A 16,777-nucleotide genomic window follows, 5' to 3' on the forward strand; every position below is an offset into this window, starting at 1 on the left:
GCTGCTGCCCGGCCCCAGGCCATGACGCCTCCTTGTGAGAAAGTGCCCCGCCCTGCCTTCCCCATCCCACTCGGCGCCCTTTCTAGCAATAACGCGATCCTAGGCGTGTCCACGCAGGAGGAGGGACTCCTACTGAATTCCACGGGGCTTAATCGTAGGTGCGCAGGCTATAGGGCCGCCCCAACTATGCCGCCACCGCCAGAAAAAAGACACATTACGCCGCGTTAGTAGCGTGAACGGATCTGCTGCTCAGGCCGTTTCTACAGCTGCCTTTTTTCCGGGATCATCCCTGTGCATCCAAATGACACACAGGGGATCCCGAGAGCAGGCAGGGACGATCCCTCCATTTTCCTGGGATAATCCTTAGGTGCAGAAAGGGCCTCAGTCTTTCTTCAGGAAAACGCACGTGGCGCGTCCCGCCCCGCCCCACCCCAGCCCACAACCACCGCTCCAAAGCAGCTGTTTGAAAGGGAAATGGAAGGGAACGCTAGAAAGCAGAGTGAGCGATCGGCTCCCCCTTTGTCCGCTCAACGCACGCCCTCCGCAGCCCCGGCGATCCGAATTAAAACTCGCCGCGCGCACACAGGCGTTTGCAGAGAAGCAAATGAGCTAACCCAGCTCCCCTCGACTTTTTCTTCCTTTCTCTCTCTCTCGTCCTGAGCATTGCACAAAAGCAGCAGCAATGGTTCATTCAATTGCTCCCCACGTGGCTCGCGGTTTAACTTCTCCAGGGTGTGGGGGAGAGAGATTCCAGATGGCCTGGGAAGGGAAGGGAGGCGAGCGAGCAATGGCCCCAGGCAAGCATTCCCAAACAGCATCCGGATCTTTCCTACGATGCATTCCCCCCAGTGCAAAGCCAACGTTTCTCTCCCTTTCTGGCCCGGGTGGAAGCGACTGGAAAGAGAAGCAGAATTGCAAAAAAGAAAGAAAAATCCCCGCAGCTTCGGCTTGCAATGTCAGCTGCCTGCAGGGTCGACCTTGATAGATTCCCCCAGGGCGATGGCCGGGGGAAAAAAAACCCAAACCAAACACTGCTTTGAGATAAATATATCTCCGCGCCTTATTTTTTTTTTTTTAACCCTTACCGATCGCTTTCATGTAACCATCGAAATTGCGGCTCTCGACCAAATTCCAGACGCCGGCGAACTCTTCGGCCATGGCTGGGGAGCGCGAGGTCCTTGGGGAATGTGCGCGGAGCGGTGGGAAGAATCCCGGGAGGAGGCAGGGTCGCGCGCTCCGTGCGTATCTGGCTGGCTGGTCGCTCTTTTTATTTTCCTTTTTGTGTGTGTGCGTGTGCAGGCGGGGCCGGTCTCTTTAAATAGCTCGGGAGCGCTGGATCACATGAGTGGAAATCGGCGAGTGATGGGCTTTCGCCCTGCCGTCACGACGTTTCTCCCACCATTGCAGGTGAAACTGTCAGGCGAGAGCGTGTCTCGTCCAACCCCAGCCGCCCATTGGCTGCTGCGCTGGCTTTAGGGGCCTGCAGGCACGCCTCGCTGCGTGGAGCCACGAATGGGGGTTTGAAAGAAAGAAAGGGGGGGGGGGAGAAAAAAAAACACCCGGGCACCACAGCTGCAAGACAGGCAGGAGTTCAACAGGTGTAAGCGCTTTGCCATCGCTGTGCAGGTGTGCATAGGGTAAGCAGCCCTCTCTTGTTGACTTTCTGGGTAGTATCCAAGGGTCTATGTGGAGTAGACCCATTGAAATGAATGAGACTTAAGTGTGACTAACTTATTTATTTTTATTTAAAGCATTTTTATAGCGCCGCCTCACCATTTCTGGCATCGAGACGCTTTACAACAAAATATAAAGCAATTCCATTAAAACCCTCAACCCACATTATTATTATTTTATTTACATAGCACCATCAATGTACATGGTTTACAATAAAATATAAAACAATTCCATTAAAAGCCCTCAACCCCAATTTAAACCACCCCCTCCTCAGACTCTTGTGAAAATAAAAACGCCTTACAAAGGCGTTTGAAGCAATTGAAAGTGGGAGCGGACTTGTCTTGTTCGTTTCAATGGGTCTCCTCTAGGTAGGACTACATAAGTGCCATGCTGGATCACACCAGGGGTCCATCTAGTTCAGCACTCTGTTCACACAGTAGCCAAACAGCTGTCAACCCACAAGCAGGACACAGTGCAACAGCACCCTCCCACCCATGTTCCCCGGCAACTGGTGCATATAGACTTATTTCCTCGGATACTGGAGGTAGCACATAGCCATCAGGGCTAGTAGCCATTGATAGCCTTCTGCTCCAGGAATTTATCCAACCCCCTTTTAAAGCCATCCAAATGGGTGGGCATCACTACAACTTGTGGTAGTGAGTTCCATAGTTTAACTATGCGTTGAGTGAAGAAGTCCTTCCTTTTATTTGTCCTGAATCTAAAATTGGAGACTACCCTCTGTGTGTTGAAAAGGAACAGGACTCCTGCCAAAATAAATAAAAGTAACACAGTACAGTAGAAGTAGCAGTCCTGATGTCACAAAATGTAGTTTAAAAGGGGTGGTTATACATGGTTGTGTCCCCCAACTGTGTCTTCACAACATCCCTGTAAGGATACCCTGAGAGAGAGAGAGAGAGAGAGAGAGATTAGTCCCAAGGTCACCAAGAGCGCAATCCTATGCATGCATGTATGTAGAACTTACTTTATGTATAAACTCCCAAGTATTCACCCATGTTGACTGAGGAATGCCAGGAGTTGTAGGACTTTTTTTGTGTTGAAACATGTATAGGATTGCATCCTAACAGTGCAATCTTACACATGTCTGCTCAGAAATAAGTCTTGATGAATAAAATGAGACTTACTCCCAAGTCATTAAACATAGCAAGGAGAACTGGTGGCCCTTTGGGTATTGGACTCCAACTCCCAACAATCCCAGTCAGCATGGCTGATGGTCATGGACAATGGGAGTTGTAGTCCAGCACCATCTGGACGGACCCAGGTTCCCTACCCCTGGAGTATTGGATTGCAAGTCATTTAGTTCTCACCTTGATTTATTTTTATTTCATTTCATTCTGTACTGCCCAATAGCTGAATCTCTCTAGGCAGTTTACACAAATTAAAACCATAAGTGCAGCATAAAATATAATATGAAAGCTTAAAACCACAATACAAAAGTACAACCAGAATAAAACCGAGTAGCAATGCAGAGATTTAAAATACAGATTTAAAATGCCTCTTGTTTACATTCCCTCCCCCACGCATCGGTCAACTGAGGATAACTCTTCATGCTCCTAGTCCTCAAAAGGTTATGCCACCATAAATCTAACCGTCTTAATTTAAGGTGATGCAAGACCAGGATTCAAAGGAGGTGGGGGAAGAGGGGGAGATAGGAGAGTCTTTCTTCAAATCCAGAAGCCCCACACAGACCCAGCACTTACAATTTTAAGCAAATCAGTCTCCTTCTTCGGTAGCTTTATGTTTATGGGATTGATAGTTTTGAGTTCTCTTGCATAATCCTTTAGGTATGTGAATACAAGAAGAGCCACACTGGATCAGACCAAGGGTCCATCAAGTCCAGCAATCTCTTCACACAGTCCACAAGCAGGGCACAAGTGCAACAGCACCCTCCCGCCCATGTTCCCCAGCAACTGGTGTACGTAAACGTACTGCCCCTGATACCCGACATACACATATTCGCTAGAACAGCCTTCACCAAGTGGGCATTCTCCAGATGTCTTGAAACTACAACTCCCATCATACCAGCCAGCATGGGGTGATGGGCATTGTAGTCCAATACATCTGGAGGTTGTCCACTTAGGAACATAGGAAGTTGCCTTATACTGAGTCAGACACTCAGGCAGGCAGACTTCAGGCTTGTGAGCTTGGCTTTGTTTTGTTTTTTGCGAACACTCCTGAGGTTCACCAACCAGAGCGTGGTGCAAAAGGCAAGGGTGCTTAGAATTCGGAGCCTACAAGAATTTGTCCTGAGTCTCAGAACTGGACAGAGCTCACTGTCCTTCTGTACAAAAGCACAGCCTTAGTTACCCAAAGCTTTCTTCACTTCAGCAGTAGAATTTCAGGCAGGGGTTGTGGGGTGGGGGAAATCGTAATTTTGTTGTAACGGGGAGTCAGAAATGCTTAGTGATCTGCTCCCAGGAATTCCTGATCTGCCTTCTGATCTATTCTACTCATTCCCGCAACCCCCTGGGCTTTTTGCTAGGGCATGTTCCTTTTCCCAGCAAGGTCACTTTGTACCGCTGACCTGCTGATCCCTCCTAGAGCTGCTTGCCAAGGGCTGGCTCTTGGCCACGGTGGAAAGGAAGCCAGATGGCCTCAGTCCATATTTGCTGATGACTCCTGCAGAAGCCATTGCTCTCTGCCTACTCCAGAGCAATTTTGCCCGGGAAAGGACTTGGTTCCTTTCAGCTTGGGCCTGTATTCACCTGACTCAGCACTTAAGCTTGGGCTCTGGATGGCGGCATTTGGATCGGACCTTGCTTCCTGAGCTCTGTGGGGCTAAGGCTGCACGAGATGTCAAGTTGAGCCGTTCCTGCGTAATGTGGTCTTCCTGACCTTTGGTGTGACCCTGTATTCTCTGGACTGCCTCCTTACAGTTCAGCCCTGCTATTTAGTGGAAAACACACATATGCCGATACGCTTTCCCCAATGGGCAAATAAGTGTGTGTGTATAGATCAGAGAAATGGTGTGAGGAGGAAGGGTTTATTTGTTTTTTATTTATTTGTTACATTTATATCCTGCCTTTCCTCCATGGTGGAAAGGCTCTCCCACACTAGAGGCATTCAAGAGGCAGCTGGACAACCATCTGTCAGGAATGCTTTAAGGTGGATTCCTGCATTGCGCAGAGGGTTGGACTCAATGGCTTTGTAGGCCCCTTCCAACTCTGCTATTCTATGATTCTACATGTTCCTCCTCATCCTCCCCCCTGTTTTATCCTCACAACAACCCTGCGAGGTAGGTTAGGCTGAGAGTCAGTGAGTGGCCCAAAGTCACCCAGTGAACTTCATGGCTGTGTGGGGACTAGAACCCGGATCTCCTGAGTGCTAGTCCAACACTCTTAACCGCCACATTGCACTGGGTGAATCTTACCTCCCTAGTACCATTTCCCTGATCCAATCCCCCTACCCCACCCCTACCCATCCATGGCTCTATAAGTTAAAAATTAAAACCCTGGGAGGGCTGATCAGAGATCTCTTTCATCCCATTCTGTGTGTCCGTCCCCATCCGTCTGTCCCTCCCCACCCCCTGTGTTTTCCTGCCAGCACTGCCTGTGCCAAATGCCAGCCGCCTTGGAGTTTCCATGTGATGTTAACCTTGTCCTTCTGGATATGCTGTGAATGATTCTGTGCTGTCCATTATGCCACGGTTGCTAGGCATTTTGCAGATAAAATCCGCTCCTGGCTGGATGCTGCTGTCGAATCGGTGGCTGAGCTTAGCACGGTGCCCATAGTAGCTGTTATTGCAGCTGCTTGGAACAGATCCAGCGGATTGTTGCCTGAGGCTAGCGGCATAGTACTTGGAGCGGCTGAGCCAACCAGAGCTGAGCAAGGGAACATAGTGCAGTAGTAAGGCACAAGGAGAAGACCCCAGGTTCAATCCTTAGCGTCTTCAGGTAAAAGGAAGGGAAATCATAGAATCTAGAATAACAGAGTTGGAAGGGGCCTACAAGGCCATTGAGTCCAACCCCCTGCTCAATGCAGGAATCCACCCTAAAGCATCCCTGACAGATGGTTGTCCAGCTGCCTCTTGAATGCCTCTAGAGTGAAAGAGCCCACAACCTCCCTAGGTCACTGGTTCCATCACTGTACTGCTCTAACAGTCAGGAAGTTTTTCCTGATGTCCAGCTGGAATCTGGCTTCCTTTAACTTGAGCCCGTTATTCTGTGTCCTGCACTCTGGGAGGATCGAGAAGAGATCCTGGCCCTCCTCTGTGTGACAACCTTTTAAGTATTTGAAGAGTGCTATCATGTCTCCCCTCCATCTTCTCTTCTCCAGGCTAAACATGCCCAGTTCTTTCAGTCTCTCTTCATAGGGCTTTGTTTCCATACCCCTGATCATCCTGGTTGCCCTCCTCTGAATACACTCCAGCTTGTCTGCGTCCTTCTTGAATTGTGGAGCCCAGAACTGGACGCAATACTCTAGATGAGGCCTAACCAGGGCCGAATAGAGAGGAACCAGTACCTCACGTGATTTGGAAGCTATACTTCTATTAATGGAGCCCCAAATAGCATTTGCCTTTCTTGCAGCCATATCGCACTGTTGGCTCAAATTCAGCTTGCAGTCTACAACAATTCCAAGATCCTTCTCGTTTGTAGTATTGCTGAGCCAAGTATCCCCCATCTTGTAACTGTGCATTTGGTTTCTATTTCCTAAATGTAGAACTTGGCATTTATCCCTATTAAATACATCTGCCTGAAACTCCAGAGAGCTGCTGAGAGTCAGATTACACAGTACTGGGCTAGATGGAGTAGCAGTCCAAGTTGCTCTAATGCAGCTTCCTCCTACAATTCCATCTCATCCTCCCTTGCCTATGTTTTCAATTTTTCCTCTTCTCAGCAGAATTCTCTGGCCACTGAGCATGCTTTGGGTTGGTTCCACTTGCTAGTTTTTTCCTAATGATTTTTTTTTTAAAAAAACCCACTTCTGCTGACCTTGAGACTTCCTCTCTTGTTTCTCAGTGGCCTCCTTTCAGCTACAGTCCTGTTGGCATTCACCACCAGAGTTGAGTATTAAAGGGAGCAATAAACTCTTAACCTAGGGTGAAAAGGAGGACAGGGCTCCTTATCTTTAACAGTTGTAAAGAGAAAGGAATTTCAGTAGTCATTTTTATGAATGCATGCAGCACCTGGTGAAATTCTTTCTTCAGCACAACAGTCAAAGTTGCAGGAGGTGTGCCCTCTTGACCAGATCCAAAAGAGGGCAGGGCTCCTGCAGCTTTAACTGTTCTGATGAAGAGAGAATTTCACCAGGTTCTGCATGCATGCAAATAACACCTACTAAAATTCCCTTTTCTATACAACTGTTAAAAGATACAGGAGCCCTGTCCTCCTTTTCATATGGTCACCCTACTTAACCTAGCTCTTTGGAAAGTCTCCTAGACCAGTGGTCTTCAACTGGTGGGTCGCGACCCAAAAGTGGGTCGTAAGATCAGTCCAGACAGGTCACGGCAAAGCTCTTTCCGCCATGTTGGGTATGGAGAAAATCATGAAAGTGGGTCCCATCTTGCAGGTTGGGAGTCCAAGGTGGGTCTCGGGTCTGGAACAGTTGAAGTTGTATGTATTTAATTGGATGTGTTTTATCGGGGTTTTCTAATATTATTACTGATGATTGTAAGCCTATGCGGCAGGGTCTTGCTATTTACTGTGTAATCTGTACAGCACCATGTGCATTGATGGTGCTATATAAATAAATAAATAAATAAATAAATAAATAATAATAATAATAATGATGATGATGTTTTCTGTTGTACTGGTCCATGACTGAAATAAATAAACTGAAACTGACCACAATCTTAAATTAGCTTTCTCTAACCTGGTGCCCTCCAGATGTTTGGGACTTCAGCTCCCATCATCTTCAGCTAGCATAGCCAGTGGCTGGAATGCTGGGAGTTGTAGTCCAAGACTGGCATCAGGTTCAGGTTGGCTGCTCTGTCACTTTATTGGCTGGCTAGGAAGGGCTTCAGCAGGCTTGAATGCCATTATGTTTGGGAGTGAACCTCTATTTGCAAATTCAAGTCCTTTGAAAGGCCTTTGGCCTCCTTTGATGTAAGATTGTAAGCCTGTGGGCAGGGACTTTTCAAGAAATACTTTTGTAAGCCGCCGTGAGAGCCTTTTTTGGCTGAATGGCAGCATAAAAATGCTTAAATAAAATAAATAAATAAATGTAGTTACTTTTTAACATGCCTGTTCACTTGAACAAGATGATTACACAATACAGCAACTTGAGCAGCCATTTAAGAAGCAGCTAACAAGCTAAGGGGTGGTGTAGAGAACCAAAGGTCTTTTGGACCATGGCCAGATGTCCAAGGTATTTCATTGCTCAACACTTTCAACACTGGTGGGCCAAGAAGGTTTAGAGCCCAACCAAAGCATTCCTGGGATTTAGGGTGATCACTTCCACATCACCCCAAAAGAAGCCAAGTGAGGAGACAGACTAGCATAAAATTTGCATAGGCTAATTTATAGGTACAGCTGCACATTTTGAAAAAAAAATATTTTAATTTAAGTAGAAACAGATCTCTCATCCTAGTGGAAAGGCTGTGAACAGGCAACCTGTGTGCCTGCTTAGCGTGTTGTCCAGGTGTTGATAGACAACCTCAAGGCCTCTGCTGCTCCCCCTCCTTGGGAAGGGTCCATTTTCTTCAGCTGCCCCTTACGCCTGGAACGCTCTTCCAGAGCATTTGAGAACTACAAGTTCAATCGCAGCTTTTAAAGCTCAGCTAAAACCTTTTCTTTTTCCTAAAGCTTTTAAAACTTGATTTTGTTCTGACTTTTATACTGCCTGTTTGCATTCTCTTCCCCTCCTTATTGCTTTATTATGATTTTATTAGAATGTAAGCCTATGCGGCGGGTCTTGCTATTTATTGTTTTACTCTGTACAGCACCATGTACATTGATGGTGCTCTATAAATAATAATAATAATAATAATAATAATAATAATAATAAGGGTCGTGGCTCAGTGGTAGAATGCTTGCTTTGCACGCAGAAGGTCCCAAGTTCAACTTCCAACTTCTCCAGGTAGAATGAAGACAGAAACCTTCCTGAAACCTTGAATTGCTGCTGCCAGTCAGTGTCGACAATACTGGGCTATCAACCATTGGTCTGACTCTCTATATGTGGTAGCTTCCTGTGTTCCTTTATAGTGTTCTTTATCTTTGAATTGAACATGGACAAGACAGACATTCAAATAGAGGACCACTTCAAATAGAGGACTGTCCTCTGTAAAGTAGGATACATGAAGACTTTTTTTTATTATTTTCTCAGCATTTTAACAGTCTATCAACTTAATTTTAACTTTGCTGTTTTAAATTTGTATTTTAAATCTGTATTAATTTCTGCATTGCTGCTTGGTTTTATTCTGGTTGTGTTTGTATATGCTTTTATAATGTTTGTTTTATATTTTGAATGGTTTTCCGAGTTTTGATTTTTGTAAACCGCCCAGAGAACTTTGGCTATTGGGCGGTATAAAAATGCAATAAAAAAAAAAAATCCTATGAATGAGGGGGAGGCGATATAGGCAAGACCTGTGTGGGTGGGAGAGAAACACTGTTTTTTTTCTTTAAAGGGGTATCTTTTTCTGGAACAGTCAACTTTATAGATCCGCATAGATCTGATGGCATCACTTTTTCATCCTGCAAATAAGCGGATGCGTGGAAAACTGGTGAAGGATGGTGGACCATCCATGGCATATAATAATGATGATGATAATAATAATTTTATTTCTTATCTGCCTCTTCATTTTGATTGAGGCGTGGAACAACAGTAAGAAGATGTTTACTTCTTGGGAGGAGAGCAATGACAAATCTTGATAAAATAGTTAAGAGCAGAGACACCACACTGACAACAAAGGTCTGCATAGTTAAAGCAATGGTATTCTCCGTAGTAACCTATGGCTGCGAGAGCTGGACCATAAGGAAAGCTGAGCGAAGGAAGATAGATGCTTTTGAACTGTGGTGTTGGAGGAAAATTCTGAGAGTGCCGTGGACTGCAAGAAGATCAAACCAGTCCATACTCCAGGAAATAAAGCCAGACTGCTCACTTGAGGGAATGGTATTAAAGGCAAAACTGAAGTACTTTGGCCACATAATGAGAAGACAGGATAACCTGGAGAAGAGGCTGATGCTAGGGAAAGTGGAAGGCAAAAGGGGCCGACCAAGGGCAAGATGGATGGATGATATTCTGGAGGTGACAGACTTGACCTTGGGGGAGCTAAGGGTGGCAACGGCTGACAGAAAGCTCTGGCGTGGGCTGGTCCATGAAGTCACGAAGAGTCGGAAGTGACTGAACGAATAAACAACAAAACATACATTGTTAAAACATCCTAAAAGCATATTAAAAGCATCCTAAATTCCACTGGATAGGCCTGCTGGAAGAGATCAGTCTTTATAGCTTTCTTAAATGCTAAGAGACTGTTAAGTTGACGAGTCTCCTCTGGCAGGCACCAGGATCAGGAAAGCTGTAGGAGCCTGAATGCCTTTGCAGTCAGTGCACAAACACAAGAAGCCATGTGGAAGCCAATGTTGCCCCCTTTTCAGCTGAGGAATCGGGTTTGGGCAACCGCCAGGCCTGCCAGATATGAAGGAACAGATTGACCATTGCCTCCTCCTCCTCAGAGCGACATCTAGACCGTGCCGCATGATGGCTCGGTGTTAAAAGAGTGTAACCACCAGTATGAAAAGGCAAAGTTCATTGCAGTGTGCTGGAGGGAAGACTTGTTAGCTGGTCAATTTCTTCTGAGTCTGGTCATTGGAGTGTGCTTGAAGAACAGCGCCACCTATCGGTCGTGTGGTGTCACGACGCTACTCAGCGGTCCGCATTTTTATACCACCCAATAGCTGAAGCTCTCTGTGCTACAAGATCACTTGGCGTCAAACAACCCGTGAAGCAGCAAATCTGTGATTGTGTTCTGCGTCCAGTGGGGTTAATGGCAACTTTGCAGTGTGTGTGAGAGATGATTTAGAAAACAACGAGGAAAATAGTTAATCCCCTTTCTCTTAGATTTAGTGGTGTAGCAGTACATTTTGAAGTGCAGACTCTCATCATGACAGTCTGCTTAGCTGCATCCCCCAAGGAGAGTCTAAAAACGCAGGCAGCCCTGGAAGGGGTCCATATCAGCCCACCAGTTCTAGCAGTTTTCATCTCCAACGGGAGCAGGTGTTTTATTTATTTTTTTGTAAAGCTAATGGGTCTTAATTGCCTGTTGAAAACTAAGCCAGTTCCGTACTTTGCATTACAGCAGAGACTGCTCTTAGCGATATATTGCGGCTGGGATAATTTATTGCTCCCCACCCTAGTTATCCCGAGGATTGCAGCTAAGAGTCCTGGCTCTTCTACAACATTGGTTGCACAGTGGCCGGTTTCAGCGGCATCCATGTTGGTGTCACCTCCAGTAGTGGTGTTTAGGCTTTTGTAAACAGATACCCAAACCTGAAACTTACATTGCTTTTTTTTAAAAAAAGTTAAGTTGTGGTTTGAACTTACAATGTCCATCTCCTTTAGCTCATTGAAGAAAGGCAGGGTATACATTTTTTTTCTTTTTTTAAACCCAAGCAAATGAATATTCTAGCAAGAGATCACCTAAGGATTTATTTGGAAAACCAAGTCTGCAAAAGAAGGGCGCTACAATATATAAAAAAGATATATTGTCCAAGGCAGTAAAAAGAGACAGTAAAATTAGACAGTCATCAGCATGGTGGAAGTTTAATCAGCAGCATGAGAACAAACAGGTCCTCACTAGACACGAGTGTTTGATAACTCTAGAAACTGGGGCAATCCACTCTTGAAAATTATGTCTGCTGCATCTCTGAACTCTTAGGAAACCTCTGCTCTAAGAAGAAAGCCACATAATGTCTATGGGTGCTTCCAGACATGGCTTTTCTTGCATAATGCTCTGCACCATCCCCAGAATTTTGCCAGGTGCGAGGAGGGTTCCACCTATTGGCCCCGTTCAGACACCACGCTAAACTATGCTGCTTAACCACAAAATGGTTAATAGAATGCATTCCGTTAACCATTTTGTGGTTAAGCAGCATGTTTAGCGTGTTGTCTGAATGGGGCCAGTGTCTTGCATTTGTCGCCTAGGTGTATGTTTTCCAGCACTTGTTCTCCTCTCTCGGCTCATCTATACCAAGCAGATATTCCACTATGAAAGTGGTATATAAAAGGCAGGAGCCACACTACTGCTTTATAGTGGCATTGACGTGCACTGACAACTGTTGGGGCCCATGTCACTTACCATTTAACGCTTTCATACCACTTTCATAGTGTTATATCCTGCTTGGTGTAGATGTGCCCTGGGCCCCAATAGTTGTCAGTGCACTTCATTACCACTATAAAGCAGTAGTGTGGCTCCTGCCTTTTATATGCCGCTTTCATAGTGGAATATCCTGCTTGATGTAGATGATCTCTCTCTCTCTCTCTCTCTCTCTCTCTCTCTCTCTCTCTCTCTCTCTCTCTCTCACACACACACACACACACACACACACACACACACACACACACACTTCTGTTGGGTAGAAAAAGATGGAATACCTGCACACTGTCTTGACTGTTACTGCTAAGAGCCCTTTTTTTGGAAGCACCTTTTAACAGAGATGTGTGAGCTGCATGAAAGCCCATGCTGGATTTGGAACAACCCAGAAGACAGTCTCATCTTTCCAAGCTTTGTCTGTGTTTACATTCCCTTGCGCATGAACCATTGCCAATGCAGTTTTGATACAATGGAAGTACCACTCTGGTGGAGACGGGGGCTCGTCAATTTTTAGAGATGGCAGCTGCAACACAATCAGGCTGAGACTTCTGTGCTTTTCAAAGATATATCTTATCTATGAGAAGTGGAAATTTTTCTCAACCTTTCTCCGGTAATTTCAGAAGTTTATCTCAGATACTGCCCACACCTTCACAGATCCATCTTCACACCAATGCTCAAATTATGGAAGAAAAGGGGGTGTGTGAAAGCCATTTCCCTGACACCTTCCCTACAATTTTTGCCAAACATACCCCTCCCATTTCCTTCTAAAAATGTGGCGAAGGGAATTGTCTCAAAAGGTTAAGAAGGTAGAATCCCTCCTCCATAGCTTGAACATTGCTTCACAACTAAGACCTCGAAACATGGGTGTCCCTCCCACCCTGCAAAAGAAAGCTGAGATTTTAATTCTCTATTTGCAAAAGCCTGCTTGGCTATTAAGCAACTGAGCAATAAACTCCCTACATGGTGCCTGTGGGTATCATGGTGCCCACAGGGACACCCAGCGGCGCCCTCAAAGCTTTCTCTGCCCTCTGCCAAAAATATTTTCAATATAAAAACTTCCTTAACATTAGGGCACCGTGTTCTCCTTCCTGTTCCCAAAGGAAGAGAAGAAAAGAGTTGCTTCTTAGTCCCACCCGATGAATATGCAACTCTAAAAGCTGTGTAGCCCTGATAACCTCATACCACAATGAACCAAGTAGTCTCTAAGAAAAGAGAGGGAAATTTGGAGGAGGGGGGAGCCCTGGACAACCCCCACCCCATGGCCCAAAACTCTACTGGATGCTTTGGAGTCCAGAATGTGCTGCAGGGGGGAAAAGGATGGTTTGCCACTGAAATTTGGCAGTAAACCATGATGGACGATTGAAAGGCTGAGATCTCACTAGTGGTGCTAAAAGGGATGGCTTCCCCCTCCCTTTTTTTTCTGCTGCCAAATTCCCTGGTCACTGGAGGCCGCAAGTTGCCCATCCCTGCTCAGAGATGTAACTGGATGTCTTCTTTTGGGGGGCTCGGGTCACCTTTTGTATTCTGGCTGATGAGGCTCACCCAGCGCCAACATTGTTCTTTTCGGCGCCACGTCAAGACCTTTCTTTTCTCCCAGGCATTTAACAGCATTTAACAACATATGCTGAATTTATTTATTTTTAATGGACCCCAGAACTGTTGTTGTTTAAAATGGATACTGTTGTTTTTATATTTTTGATGGTTTTAAATTTTGTATACTTTTTAATGTTCACTGTTTTTAACTTTTGAAAACTGCCCAGAGAGCTTCGGCTGTGGGGTGGTATGTAAATGTAATAAATTAATAAAATAAATAAATAAATTCATCCTCTTGAATACCAAGTTAGTGAGATGTGGCGAGCGTCTTTGGTAAGAACGGTCACATTTATTTCCTTTTGGAGGGTGGGGGAGATCAGGGTCAGGAGATTCTACAAACCATGGCAGATTCCAAAATACACAGGCCCTCCTTTGAGAAAAGAACACCTTGGGAAGGATTGCCCAAAATAGAGGGTGAGCGTGAACAGTGAATTTCGCACTTCGCAGCTTTGCCCCCTAAACGTTTCATGGAAAAGAATACTGGCTGTGTTGGTGAAACAAAAACAAACCCCAAACAAGGAAGTCATTTCCCCCCAAACATCACAGTGAAGAATGCATCACCACCACCACCACCACCCATGGATCCTTGAAGAACGGCCATGATTCTCTAATCGATAGCAATGCACAGTCAGGGATGGGGCATGGCTCAGTGGCAGAGCACATGTTTTGCACGCAGAAGGTCCCAGGTTCCATCCCTAGCATCTTGAAAATAATCCTGTCTGAAACCTTTGGAACGTGCTGAGCAAGATGGACTGTTCATCTGACCAGGTATAAAGACAGCTTCCTAGGCTCTCCTGCCCAACGCAGAGGTGTGGAAAACAAACCCTCTGACAAAACCCCTCTGTTCCTCCTTCCACTTCCCCCAAATCCCTCCCTGCCCCCAGAAGAAATTGGTCCCTCAAGGTTCCGCCCAGGTCTTTTGTAAAACGCCCGGCCGTTTATTCCCTCCGTCTTCCTCTGTCACTCCTCCAGACTGAGGGATGAAAGACAAGCCTTGCCAGGCAATCCTGGAAAACTCAGAGTAAACCTCTTCAGACATTAACAAGTCTTCCCCCTTCTGGCGAGCTTTGCAATGCCTCCATGAGGATGGGTTAGGAGGTATCCTTCAGCTGTGGGCTTTGGGGTGCCTGAGGAGGCACCTCTGTGGCTGGAGACTGCATTTCTTGAGATCTGTCTATTGGGAGAGAGACAAACAGATATAGCGATGGTGTACGTTAATAGGAGGCTGAGAAACTGCACTTACATTTCCTGAATTCGTAGGCACGGTTCCAGGTTTGAGGGAGTCTATGTCCTTTGATGGGGCCCTTCCTAGTGTTGTGATTCCAAGCCCTCCCATCGAAATGTGAGATGACAAAGAAGTCCGCTGTGCAATCCACAGCATCTTTATTCAGTAAAAAAATAAACACCTCTTCACACCTAGAGCCTCATGTGGCGCAGAGCGGTAAAGCAGCAGTTTCTGCAGCCGAAGCTCTCCCCACGGCCTGAGTTCGATCCCAGCGGAAGCTGGTTTCAGGCAGCCGGCTCGGGTCGACTCAGCCTTCCATCCTCCCGAGGTTGGTAATATGAGTACCGTTAGCTGGGGGAAAGGTAATAATGGCCGGGGAAGGCAACGGCAAACCACCCCGCTATAAGGCCTGCCAAGAAAATGTCCGTGAAAGCTGGCATCCCTCCAAGAGTCAGTAATGACTCAGTGCTTGCACGAGAGGTTCCTTTCCTTTTCCTTCCTTCACACCTGAAGGGAGTGTGAATGCTAGGAGCTATCATCTAAGCTTAATTTGCTTAACAAAGCAAGGCACTGCCTTCTAGTGAACTGCCTCCCGCCTTCTCTCTTGCCCGCTTGACCGTGTGGTGGACTCTGTCAATTCTGGTGCTCTCTCCCACTACAACAATGGCTACTACATGACCGCCACTCCTTCATAAATCATTGGAGAGCAATCTCTTTACTGAGTAGATTTTGGAAGTACCACCGTGCCCCATTGTCAAGGTTCCTCCTTTACCTGGACCCCTTGATTTGCTCCTTAAAGATGTTTTTAAGAGCCCTTCTCATCTGATATCAAGTTTTTACCTTCCCCTCTTAGTAACGTGGGGTTTAGGCTTTAGGCATGGTGTAAATGACGCTCCTGAACGCCAGGTTTTAACAACTAATATTTACTAGATTATATAAGGCAAAGACACATAAACTTAAGGCGTTTACTCAAACAGAGCTGTAAGACTTTGAAATGCGTAAAAGAAATGAAAACACAGTTTCCTGTAGCCTAGCTACTCTTTCACCTGTAGGCTTTGGCCTAGAGTCCCTTCCAGAGTTCTCCTGGCTGTTCTTCCTCTCTCTCCTCCTGAACAGTTAACTCCACCCCTTTTTATACCCTCTCCCAGAACCGAATGAGCTTCGTGTGGCGCAGAGCAGTAAAGCAGCAGTTTCTGCAACTGAAACTCTCCCCACAGCCTGAGTTCGATCCCAGCGGAAGCTGGTTTCAGGCAGCCAGCTCGGGTCGACTCAGCCTTCCATCCTCCCGAGGTCGGTAAAATGAGTACCCAGTTAGCTGGGGGAAAGGTAATAATGGCCAGGGAAGGCAACGGCAAACCACCCCGCTATAAGGCCTGCCAAGAAAACGTCGGCAAAAAGATGGCATCCCTCCAAGTGTCAGTAATGACTCAGTGCTTTCACGAGAGGTTCCTTTCCTTTTCCCAGAACCGAAACCATACAATTAGGTAACCTAAAACTGGGGAAATGAAACTTAACTCCTTTAGGGGGGAAATGAAACTCAAGGAATGCCCCTACCCATCAGGTGGTTTTTGAGCCTTCAGGCTTAAACCAAACCCAAGCCTGTGTAGGCCTGAAACCTTCACACCCATCAAAGCCACAACATGTGGGTTGCCTATCTGTCTTCAGTCCCCAAGAAAAGGCATTACGAGTTCTTCAACCACTGGCATGGGAAGGTTAAGAGATTAAGGCTGATATCTACCTGAGTTTAAAGACATTTCTGCCAGTTTCAGTGGTAAGTCGGTAGGACTGACCCCTGCTGGTGAGCCCAGAATATCTGGTAAGGCGTTCCTTCGGCCAGTGCGCCCAGATGATGCAAAATCCAACACAGGCTCCACCTCGGTCATTCTTCCCCTGAAACAGCACAGGAAGCTCCAGGTCAGGCAAAACTCTCTGGTGACCTGGCTATAGGGCAGAAGAAGAAGAAGAAGAAAGCTGATGTGAGTTAGGTCTCCTGCCCCATTCATCAGGGCCATACAAGT

At 46.3% G+C, this 16,777-nt stretch overlaps 1 protein-coding gene across 1 annotated transcript in view; it reads right to left on the reverse strand.

Annotated features, from left to right (window-relative positions):
- Positions 1 to 16,777, reverse strand: part of FABP3 (fatty acid binding protein 3) — a 414,574-nt gene that overhangs the window by 12,127 nt on the left and 385,670 nt on the right. Inside the window, exon 2 of the mRNA XM_063140770.1 lies at positions 1,086 to 1,174. Within this exon, the coding sequence (XP_062996840.1) occupies positions 1,086 to 1,158 (73 nt within the window). The 5' untranslated portion in view covers positions 1,159 to 1,174. The remainder of the gene's footprint in view (positions 1 to 1,085; positions 1,175 to 16,777) is intronic.

The sequence above is a fragment of the Elgaria multicarinata genome, chromosome 13, assembly GCF_023053635.1.
Source record: "Elgaria multicarinata webbii isolate HBS135686 ecotype San Diego chromosome 13, rElgMul1.1.pri, whole genome shotgun sequence".
Taxonomy (NCBI): domain Eukaryota; kingdom Metazoa; phylum Chordata; class Lepidosauria; order Squamata; family Anguidae; genus Elgaria; species Elgaria multicarinata.